Source organism: Lepidochelys kempii, chromosome 11 (genome assembly GCF_965140285.1).
Source record: "Lepidochelys kempii isolate rLepKem1 chromosome 11, rLepKem1.hap1, whole genome shotgun sequence".
In the NCBI taxonomy this organism is placed as follows: domain Eukaryota; kingdom Metazoa; phylum Chordata; order Testudines; family Cheloniidae; genus Lepidochelys; species Lepidochelys kempii.
The window spans coordinates 59,196,763-59,208,797 of NC_136390.1; the positions used below are offsets into that span (position 1 = coordinate 59,196,763).

Sequence of the window (12,035 nt, forward strand, 5' to 3'; positions counted from 1 at the left end):
CCCCAAACAGCAGATATGCTGGGAAAGCCTGACACTGACCAGGAAAGCTTCCCAGCAATTGAGGCAGCGTTTGAAACTCAGAGATCCTGGCATATCCTGGGATGACAGGGATCTTGGGACAAAAAAAGGTCCCTCGTCCCCCCCGCCTTGGGGAAAGATTATAAACCAGGCCCCTTTACAAAATCAACTAAATATAATACATTAAAGAAAAGGAAAAGAAAATATTAGACTACAGAACAAGCTTTTAATAGCAAAGTGGACACTCTAATGCTCCATCTCAGACCAAGGTGGTTGAGAAGGAATGGAGGACAGTTAACCCACTTATATGTTCTCAGTGTGGGGCAAAAGGATGTGTAGGATGCATGCATGGGCCAAAAAGACCCACCAAAAATCTCCGAAGACACGTGGAGTGTAAGCACACCTGCAGTGGAGCACCCATCGGGACACTACTCAAAGAAGAAGAAGAAGAACTTGAAACTATAGTGAAGAACATAATTATCAGACACATAGATGAACACGATTTGTTGGGGAAGAGTCAACATGGTTTTTGTAAAGGAAAGTCATGCCTCACCAATCTATTAGAATTCTTTGAGGAGATCAACAAGCATCTGGACAAAGATGATCCAGTGGATATGGTGTGCTTAGATTTTCAGAAAGCCTTTGACAAGGTCCCTCACCAAAGGCTCTTAAGAAAAGTAAGCTGTCACGGGATAAGAGGGAAGGTCCTCTCCTGGATCAGTAACTGGTTAAGAGATAGGAAACAAAGGGTAGGAATAAATGGTCAGTTTTCAGAATGGAGAGAGATAAATATTGGTATCCCTCAGGAGTCGCTACTGGGACCAGTACTGTTCAACATATTCACAAATGATCTGGAAAAAGGGGTAAACAGTGAGATGGCAAAATTTGCAGAGGATACAAAACTACTCAAGATAGTTAAGTCCAAAGCACACTTCCGAAAGTTACAAAGGGATCTCACAAAACTGGTTGACTCGGCAACAAAATGGCAGTAATGGAACATTTGTAAGGTAGCAATTCATACGTTTCATAACAAAAACCTTCTGAGATGTTTTTCAAAGGCAAGTTTGTGTTATTGTGGTACTCTGGGATTTTATAAGACGTTTTAGGTTTGTAGTTGAACACTGAAATTTGAAGAAATATGGTACATTTCTACATATTAACAAATTCTAAATCAAGGAACATTAAGAAAACACTTTCACTGATTTATAAGTGGAAAATCAGGCCTGACAAATTTCTGCACATTACTTGCATTGTTGCACAAGATGAAAGAGTGGACATGATTTACCTAAATTTCATAATACACTTTAATAATGTACCACAGAACAGAGTGACTTACAAAGTTAGAAAGAAAGTATGAGACAGGAGATCACAAAATTGGTTTAAGGACAGGAAACAGAAGGTGCCAATGAAAAAGAGCCATTCTGGATGGGGTGATATAACAATCAGTTTTAGGATCACTTACTTCAAATATGTATACAAGTGATTTTTGTGGTGTAGGGGACAGAATATCATTTCAAAACTAGTTACATATACTGAAAGAAAAAATCAGAAGGCTTAGAGGTAAGCATTATTTATTATTTATACAGAAGTGTACTAGGCACTTTATAGAAGAAGTAAAACTCAGATTCCTGCCACAGATGTCTAAAATCCAGATGATAAATTATGATAAAAGAAGTGGGGGTAGCAAACAAACAGAACAAGGTGGGAAAGGGTGAGCTAAGATAAGAGAACAACAATTTACACAATTACTGATTTGCATACCTTGATAGCCACATGACTATTTTTAGCTCACTTCTTGTAGGCATCAATCCAGAAGCTAGGGGTTTTTTTGAGGGGGGCAGGAAGAGACAGGGAGAAGGTGGTGCATGGGTGAACAGGAGTTTGGAGGCTCTCCACAAATGTGTGAAGTGTATATATAGTAGAACTTGGATGCAGGGAAGCTCAGTTTATGGTGAAACTGAATAAAATTTTCAAACTATTTCAAAATGTGCAAATTACTATTCCAGTTACGGGGAACCATTTTCCATAGTGAAATTATTCAGTGTTAAAATTCAGTCCATTGTTATAGGTTTTATTCCACTCTATATCTGAAGAAAGGAAACATTTCAAATATAAAGAAGTATAGTACACTTGGCCAAACTCAGCCGTGGTATAACTCAACTGAAGGTGACAGAAGTATATCAAGGAAAAACTCCATTCTGTGAGATTCAGGAACAAAGAAATTGTAGAAACAACAACTAAAAAAAAAAAAGACTAGAATAGGAACATAAGAACGACCATACTGGGTCAGACCAAAGGTCCATCTAGCCTAGTATCCTGTCTTCCGACAGTGGCCAATGCCAGGTACCCAGAGGGAATTATCAAATGATCCATCCCCTGTCACCCATTCCCAGCTTCTGACAAGAACCCTTGGTGGGAGTATGTATTGTGTTCTAATAGAGTAGAAGCTGATAGAAGCTATTTTGATCCTGCTGTACACTGGGGAAAACAATATCTGCATGGTGTATAATGCTTGTCAGCAATTTACAAGAAATACACTGCTGAAGCTGACAAGGCATAGCAAAAACACAGAGAAAAGGATTCTGCTGCTTCATGAGTATGTATTTTAAAGAAAGTTTAGCCACCCGTGGCCTGTTTGTTTTAGCATAACAAGCTGGCACAAAGGAGATGATGGGGTGGGGGGATCACAGATATTTAAGATTCTAGAACAAAAAGAAGGGCTTTATTTCAAAAAGCTGTTTTAAATACTACTCAAGCAAGAGGTCATGGAAAGGATGGGTATAAAGAATGAGAAATGATGGCACAATTTCTCCAAGCGTGGTGTTGTTATGAAACAAACTGTCAAAATGCTGTTCAAGTCAGTCATCCAAAGCAACTCAAAAGTAAATTCAACTAATATTCAGAAACAGAGGAAATAGTTGGTACACCTATTTTTGGGTCACTATAAACAGATGCAGGTTGATTTGCATTTACTGCAGGTCTTGACACACTACAGTTTTTACTATTAATGTTCCACAAAACAAAACCTAGAACTAAAGCAAATGCAATTGATATACAATCAATGCATTGTTTTCGTATGCAAGAACAGCATTAAGTTTCTAATTAAATTATGATCTGTCAAGTTACCAGAGGGGAATGAGTAAATCCATTAGCTTCCTTTGCATATTTATAACTCTAGAAATGTTCCTTAAGCATGAAATCCTCACCTGGAACCCATCCTGCAAAGTGACTGATAGGAGGAGGCAGGCATGTAGACAATAGCAGAGTTGTAGCACAGCATGAGAAAGCCAAGCACCTCAAACCTGAAGACAGACAAGAACATGAGACAAAAGAAAATACATGGATTCAGATTTTAATAGTCCACCAGAAGAACTTAAACATTGTTAATGGTTCACTCGCAGGACAAGATGGCATCAGAAATACAGTACATCAGCCAATAGCTATCGCTCTTCCATTTGAATTCACTGACTAGAAATAGTCAATCTTAAATATTAATATTAAATATTAAATACTTTAAAAGGCATGAGATGTAACAGATTACTATCCTAATGCCACTGCATTGTATAGACGAATAAAGCAACAAGCTATTTTAGAATATATGATTGAAGACAGACATAGTATAGGAAAAGTTTGCATTTCCCATAAACTATTTTAACCTAGTGTCTATGTCTGCCAATCAGCCTTCCAGACTGCTTGGAGACACCACTGGCAGAAATGGATCCGATGGAGAAATTATTTATATCTAATGAATTAGTAACAGACTTACAAGCTCTAAATTGTAAGAGAAGAGCCAGATAGGTAAAGTACTCGCTATATACAGGTCTATTGACCTAACATTGTTTTATGCTTCAGACTAATGAAATATCTACAACTTGACTACTCACCTGTTCTGTGCAGTGAAGGTTTCTCTCTGAGGATGAAGATCACTATAAACCACCCTGATGAGGTCATGTTGACATAGAGCTCCCTCAGTCAAAGCCATGGATCCAATCGTAGAAGGCTTGGGTGGGAAAGGAATGGGGAAAATAAAAACAGGAAATGCTAGCATAGAAAGGATCCAAAATGCATGAAATTTTATCTAGAAAAAGGTTCTTCTACTCTCTTGTGGTAATCTGTAAAACTGCTACAGATTATTCCTAAAATATTCCAAAGGGACACAGTCACCTTAAACCAATCATACTTGTGTCTGAAATGATTTACATAAGCGCCGCTTGTTTTAATAAAAATTCAGTATACCAGCACTGAAAGATTAGAGAAATAACATTTCATTTTCGTTACCTTCTATATTTTGTGCCTAGTCAGTTTCCCATATTGTTTCAGGCAATAATAGGAGAGAAAGCATTAAAAAAATAGGATTGCAAAACCAAGACACAGTGACAGGGAAAATCAGGAGGAATATTTTAACTCACATTTTAAAATTTCAAGTTGACTATGTCCCCCACAAAATGACAAAAGCAGCAGAATAATTCGGTTTCAACTACATGCAACTAGCATGCACAAATCAACACCCAAGAGCCATACTTTCAGCTCAACGCATAGAGCACGAGTCACAAAACACCCACTAATACTACATACACTGTGGTATATCAAGGCCCTTCATTTTGTTTAGAGAACTTAATGGACACTGATTTGTGGGACTGAGGTATATCTGGTGCCACATGAAAATGGGGAAATAGTGGGGGTATGTGCTGTGAAACTTGCCTGACATCAATAGATGTCCAATTGTTGTCTGTGAAGCATGTGCTAGTGGTCTATAACAAGCTGGCTGGTCATATGAAGTATGCTGCAGCCAGCCCCTATACAGGGATGGGGTCTGTGTGCCAACCCACTTAGTTAATGTGGTCTCCGTCAGTCAATAGTGCATGCTGTCGATGAGTTCAACTAACCAGACTTCATGGTGGCCTTAGTTCCCTTCGTTCTGTGATGGGGCCTAAGCTACCGTCAGGTGACTCAGCAAGCACTGCAAATGCTAGAAGATGAAGGGTTATATGGTACTGGCTCTCTCTTGTTTCCAGTTGTTGAACTGTATTAACACACTGTCAGTCATCACTTTTCCATGTTAGAAATTGCTGTCATTGCCTTAGGGATATTATGGGATTGCAAATGGGACGAAAGGTTGTTTCCAAACACGGCAAATAAACGGAGCACATAGTTCACAAGCAATTCCTCTAATACAGGGTTTCTCAAACTTCATTGCATCGTGACCCCCTTCGGACAACAAAAATTACTACATGACCCCAGGCAGGGGGACCGAAACCTGAACCCCACTGCCCCGGGCATAGGGGCCAAACCTAAAGTCTGAGCCCCGACACCCGGAGGAGGCAGGGGACGAAGCCAAAGCTTGAGGGCTTCAGCCTTGGGCAGGGAGGCTGTAACCTGAGTCTTGCCACCCAGGGCTGAAGCCCTCGGGTTTTGGCTTCAGCTCTAGGTGGTGGGGCTCTGAATTCGGCTTCAGCCCCAGGCCCCAGAAAGTCTAATGTCAGCCCTGGCGACCCCATTAAAACAGGGTTGCGACCCACTTTGGGGTCCCGACTCACAGTTTGAGAACTGCTGCTCTGGTAAGAAGGGGTCCAGTGTTTAGAAAAAGTTTGAGAACTTCTGCTCTACATAGTTCCAGATGCAACAACACACCTCAATACTGACCTGCAACATCCTCTATTTAAATCCTGGGTGTCTCATGTGAAAATCAAAACCTATGTTCATTTACAGTGGTTCTGTGATGTGGCCGCACATCTGCTAGGGACTAGACTGAAACCACAAATTCACTTTTACATTAGTCTATGCAGGATTTAAACCCAGTTTTCAGAAGCAGAAGCCCAGTGCAGTAATACATTGCACCTTTCACCTCACACATTAGTAATTTATACAATGACAGATGTAATAGCGCTGAAACTTTTGATTGTTATTCAGATATATTTTAGACTGCAAAGAGCTATGAATTAGAAGAGGACTGCGTCCATTTTTACACATAAGGGGAAAACTAGAAGGAAATAACTTACAACTGCTTTATGTCCTTGACATAGCTATTTACTAAGAAATGTTTGATTCTACCTCCAACCCTGAAGAACAGCCACTATTGGCAAAAAATCCTAGAGTGGAATCCTATTCGTATTCAGGTCACTGGGAGTTTTGCTACTGACTTCAGTGGGACCAGGATTTCACTAGTAATATCTTAGTAAGACACATTTAATATAAAAAGAGAGCCAAATAAATTAAAATCCACTTGAAACTAATTCTAAGGAAAACGCTATTAAATAAGGGCTTATACATGCACATTGTGTGCTGCAGGCCACTACAAATCAGCTCATGAGTCATAGTATGGGATCAAAGTTCTTCAGTTTCCACTTTCCTCCACATTCCCAAAGCTCCCACCACAATGCAGCATTTTTGGAACATGTTTAGTGCTCCCTGCTCATCAACTACAGTACAGAAAATTCAACTGGTAATCTTGCTGGAGACAAAGGTATGGTAGCACTAAAACACAGGAACAAGCTGGAGTTGGGCAAACAAGGATTTTTAAACAGATAAATAGTACATACAGCAGAACAATGTAGTTTAATTTTTGGATCATTTGTTTCGGTATTTGATAAGGCAGAACCATGCTTTAAATATGCTAACAGCATCCAAGCAGTAGACATGTGAAAGGATGGGAATCTATAAATCAATGAAAAACTGAAAACAAAGAACAAAACATAACATATCAGATGGAAGTATTTCATTATTCCCTTCAGGACTTACCTTCCCCATCTTTTGTTACTTCTATTGGATTAAATTACACTGTTGCAAGAATTTACCCTTGAAAGTTCAATGAAGGAAGATGCATACAGAATGTTTACCTCTAGCATTGAATGGATCCAATTTTAGTTCTTATTGGACCCAGTTCCAATTTACCACCACAGTTGCACTCTTACCTCATGGTATATTGAGGGCTTAGATAAAGAAGGGATGGTGAAAGATAAAACTTTGTTGTTCCCATCTTTGTCAGCAATTTCCTACAGCAGAGAAAGAGACACGAGGGAACTGGTTTTTGGACTCTTGTGATTATACCACACAGACATAAAAATGAAAAATCATAAAATAAGGCCCCGATCTTGCAAACTGATTCATCTGCACAGGCCTTTAGTGGCACTGTGCACAGGCATAAAGTCAATTGGACTGCCTCCATTATAGTAGATTGCTTTGCAAAATCAGGGTTTAAGAAAATTCACAGAAGAGTATTTGTTCTTTTTGTGACCACGGCTTTCTCAGACCTTTAAGAAAGAATTAAAAGATTTTTCTAGCCTCATCTCTAATTTATAAATCATAGAATTACATAGTGAAACAAGACTGATGCTGAAGGGCCAAAGGAATATATATGTATTACTGCAGATGAGTCATTTGCTAGCAATTGGTAATGTCTCTTGATAAACCCATCAAAGGGAAAAGATGAAAATGTGGGGACTGATTTCTGCAAGTACTGTGGCAAAGCAGTAAAGGATATATAGATATTCTGAATACAGCTTTCACATCAATAAAAGTTGCATTTGCCTATGGTGTGCTTGTGTTATAGCATAACATTTATGATTTATTAGAAGTAATCCTATAAAAATATGCCAGAGTCAGCAAATTCCATCTTTTCACGTTCTACCAGTAAAATTTCTAACACACAGAGTATGAGTCACTCTAGTTTCAGTGACAATCAGCTGAAGGCCGTGTATCACCTCCACTTAGCTTCAAGGAACAGTGTGGAAACTAGAGTTGGCTCCATTGATAAAGCTGTTGTCTGTCTAGATCAGGGCAGGCAAACTTTTTGACCTGAGGGCCACATCGGGTTTCCAAAATTGTATGGAGGGCCAGTTAGGGGAGGCTGTCTCCCCGCAAACAGCCAGGCGTGGCCCTGCCCCCACCTCCTATCCAACCCCCGCCCCGGCTTCTCACCCCCTGACTGCTCCCCGGGACTCCTACCCCATCCACCACCCCCTGCTCCCTGTCCCCTGACCACCCCCGGACCCCCCACCCCTGACTGCTCCCTGCTGCTCCATCCAACCCCCCCTCTCATTCCTGACTTGCCCCCTGGGACCCCTGCCCCATCCGGGGGGGAAGTCAGGATGTGGCCCGCGGGTCGTAGTTTGCCCACCTCTGGTCTAGATTTAATTAGTTTCTCAAGCACTTTTTCACTCTAAAAACCAAAACAGTAAAAAAGATAAGGAAGGATTTTTCTTTAACATAAACCTAAGAATTTTTCACAGAGAAGATATCAGAAATATTACCCTCTAGCTCAGTGGTTCTCAACCTGCGGCCCAATTAGCACCCAGCTGTGTGCTAAAGAGTGGCAGGGGCTTGCAGCAGGGTCCAGGGTCGGGGTCACTGCTTAGCCCCTGCGGCAGGGTCTGGGGTCGAGGCTGCCGCCCGGCCCTACACAACAGGGGTCAGGGTCGGCAGTGGGGTCGGGTTGGGGTTGCCACCCGGCCCTGCACAATGGGGTCCAGCTTCATGGTCAGGTCTGCTGCTTGGGCCCCACACAGCAGGGTCCAGGGCTGGGGTCGGGGCTGCCACCCAGCCTCACTCAGCAACGTCTGGGGTTGAGGCTGCTGGCCTGCCCCGCATGATAGGGGTCACAGTTTGCAGCAGGGTAGGGACTGTCGCCCGGCCCCACACAACAGAGTCCAGCCATTGGGGCTCCGCTCCTAGCCCCACTCTGTGGAGGGGTCTATGGGCTGGGGCACTGGGCATAGTAGTGGTGAGGGAGGATTTGGGAGGTGCTGTGGTTCTCAGCCTGCAGCTCAGGTAACTCATTGTGGCCCACAATGATTAACAGGTTGAGAATCACTGCTCTAGGTTCTTATTGACATCTGCAGGGGGGTGCCAAGATACCTATATCTGCAGCTAGAGAAAAGTGTTGTTGAGTCACTCCCCATTTCACAAGGGCTTCCTTCCATTTCAGTTTGGAGAGAATGTAGCAGTATTAGCTGCTGTGCTTATGCAGCCGACATGAGATCCAGAAGGACCAGCTAAAGTGCCCTGATGAACGCTGAAGCCAATGACAGATGCTTACAACCTACTTCAGCCCAGCAGATAAAAGTCAAAAGCTAGTACCAGATTCTGATATTGCTTACACCAGCATAAATCCAGAGTAACTTGACTTTATTGGAGTCAGTGTGGATTTACAAATGTCACTGAGATCAGAATTTGGCTCCATGTCTCACTTACCAGGAATATGAACATAAAGCGCTCTATGCTAACTCTAACACACTGCTTAAAAGAAAACTTGTTATAAAGGAACAGAGAAGGAAAATATTTTAGGACAATTTATGCTTTAAAGCGATGTAAAATTGAAATTCTCATTACAAGAAAGGGCACAGCCTAACAATATTGATAATTTACCAGCCATGGCATATTGGCATAAAAATTAAGAATATAAATTTGTATGATACACATAATTTAATGTCCCTGACAGAATACTATTTTTGACAGCCTGAAATCATCCCTAAGTTTTTGACAGCCAAATTTTGGAGTCTACAGTGAACAACATTTATTATTATTATGATTTTTTTTTTATAGTCCCAGCCAAAAGATATTTCCCACCCATGCACAACTTGTGACTGAATGTTACTTTAGCCTCAATTCTTCACCTTAAAAGGTCATTCTGAGTAACTAAATAGGAGAAGCCCAATATGGAAAGACTGAACAAGCATATTGTTCAGTCCAGGCTATCAGCAAATTTCAACTCTTTAGATATTTATACAGCCTTACTAAATTCTTTTAACAAGCACAGTATACAGGGCAACAAAAAATCTTAATTAAAAAATTAAATTAACATTAACCATAATATGTTTGGTGCTGCGCTGAGGCAGTAAATCTGATTTACAAGCTACCAAAGATGCTTCTAAAAACATGTTTTTTCTGAACACTCATTAAGTTATGCTTTCCTCTAGGTTAAACATACTTAAATGTAACTGCATTAACTCATTAGCATTTTTCATATTCTGCTCTGTTGATATTCCGTGCCTTACTTTATTTCTACTGCTCACTGATTATCTTAAAGCTCTTCACACCCATCCCTCCTTATCTCACTTACCAAATTGTAAATCCCAAGAAGCAGTGCTTCAATGCAACCGTTACTCTGTCTGTCCCTGCTGGCAGTAAGACGCAGATAAACCCAGATCAATTCTGGCAGGAACTGCAGCGTGAACCTCTTGAGTCGAACTTCAGAACTACGGTAGAGTTCAAAGAGCTGGTGGCAGACAGGTTCCAGGAGCTATAGAAAGAGACAAAACAGCTCAAATGCCAATAATCTTGTGTACTAAAAAAATGCACAAATAAAACCACCACAACTGGCAAAACTGGCATCGTTGTTGGCAACCTTAGAGATGCCAGATATTGAATGGGCATGGAGACTAAGTTACCCGCTCCCTGCTAAACATTGTCTTCAAGAATGGGACTGAGGTACATTGGTGAGGATTGTGATGAAGTTCGCACTACCATGGCCCTTAGTGTACCTGATCTGTGGCAGAGTTTCATTTTCCAACTGTCAATACGACACCTTTTTATAAGCACCAAATTCATTTACCAGTGAGATGATTTGAGCTGTGCAGACCATAAAGTATGTTCATGTTGCAACCCCAATGCTTTAGAAAAATCTCAGGTGTGGAAAAAGAAATACTTACTAGTGAAATAAGTCTATATCCAGTATAAGGGTAGAGAGTGAATTAACCCTTTACCTTAGATTTTTGTTTGTTTACAAACAAGAAGGGGGGGCATTTTTGGTCAGTGGTGGGCAAACTAATTTTTTTAACACTCTTGATTGAATTTGGTTCCCCTCAAACTGGAAGGCTTACTAGCACTAACTAGAGCTAGATTAAATGCAAGTAGCCAAGATTCCCCGAGGCCCTTATCAATTCAACTCAGTATGGACCCACAAAAACCCCTGCGTTCCAATAGCCAATTGTGCCAAACTGGCAGTTTTGTGATGTGCACAAAATGGTGAATAATTCCTTTTCACTTGTAACCTAAATTAAGATTTGAACCCAAGTCTCCACCTTGCAGAGACCCAATGAAAGCACATATATCTTAACTTTCTTTCCTGGTGAACAGACGTACCATATGTGTCTGGGAAATGTGCTCAACTCACAGTGCAGAAAACAAAAAAAAAACCTACGGGCTTCATCTAAACCCCAACTAAAGTCAATGGCCAGATTCCCAATAGGATTTGGTGCAGGTCTTAGATCAGTGTCTACAAGACACTCAAAAGTTTTGGAAGTGACGGAAACTTTTTATCCAGTGACAGAAATCTGAGGCACACAGATGATAAACAGATGAAGGCAACAGACACGACACACTACTTGACCAGACCAAGGTCACATAGTAAGTTATTGGAAGAATCTAAGCACAGAGCCCAGACTCTCCTAACTAAAAGTCCCCTTTTCTAATCAGAAAACACTCCTTATTATCTCTTACTTGTATTTCTTCAGGACAGGGAGAAACACAAGAGTCTTTACATCAAATCATATGATCACTTTTTGTATGACATGAAAAACCCATGTCTTACCAACTTCAGAAAACTTATTTTATTTCTCTCTCATTCTAAGTGCTTAGTTTGCACATACAACAAATTTGCATGGAAGTAAACCTCTGTATTGCTATGTAAATATATATTCATATACACATGCACAGATTTAAATGCCTTTACACAACTAAAAATCTCAGTGACACTAAAAATTAATTCAATACAACCCCAGGCCATTATTGTCTTAAGAGTAACTGCTACATTTTTTCCAACAGAAAGGTGAGGTTAATCATTAGTTTCATTTTTAGCATACAATACAGTATGGATGGTAAACGTACCATTTCTTAAACCATTAGTTGATTACATAAACTGTGACATCACATCCATTTAGAACATCAGTCAGAACCCTTATTATACAAGGATCTGATACAAGCACCTTGTGTAACAAGGTTTCTGGCTGACGGCTTAGTCACACTGAATGAAAAGACTTTTTATAACTAAAGCAAGAGACTAAACAAAGGATGGGGAAGAC

The 12,035-nt window shown here is 40.6% G+C and overlaps 1 protein-coding gene across 17 annotated transcripts in view; it reads right to left on the reverse strand.

The window, feature by feature from the left end:
• Positions 1–12,035, reverse strand: part of HYCC2 (hyccin PI4KA lipid kinase complex subunit 2) — a 98,165-nt gene that overhangs the window by 35,602 nt on the left and 50,528 nt on the right. For all 17 annotated transcript variants that reach the window (XM_073306364.2, XM_073306362.2, XM_078848016.1 and 14 more), the window contains 4 exons: positions 10,076–10,255; positions 6,930–7,010; positions 3,903–4,018; positions 3,225–3,320 (listed from right to left, as the gene is read on the reverse strand). In XM_073306364.2, coding sequence (XP_073162465.1) covers positions 3,225–3,320; positions 3,903–4,018; positions 6,930–7,010; positions 10,076–10,255 — 473 coding nt within the window. The remainder of the gene's footprint in view (positions 1–3,224; positions 3,321–3,902; positions 4,019–6,929; positions 7,011–10,075; positions 10,256–12,035) is intronic.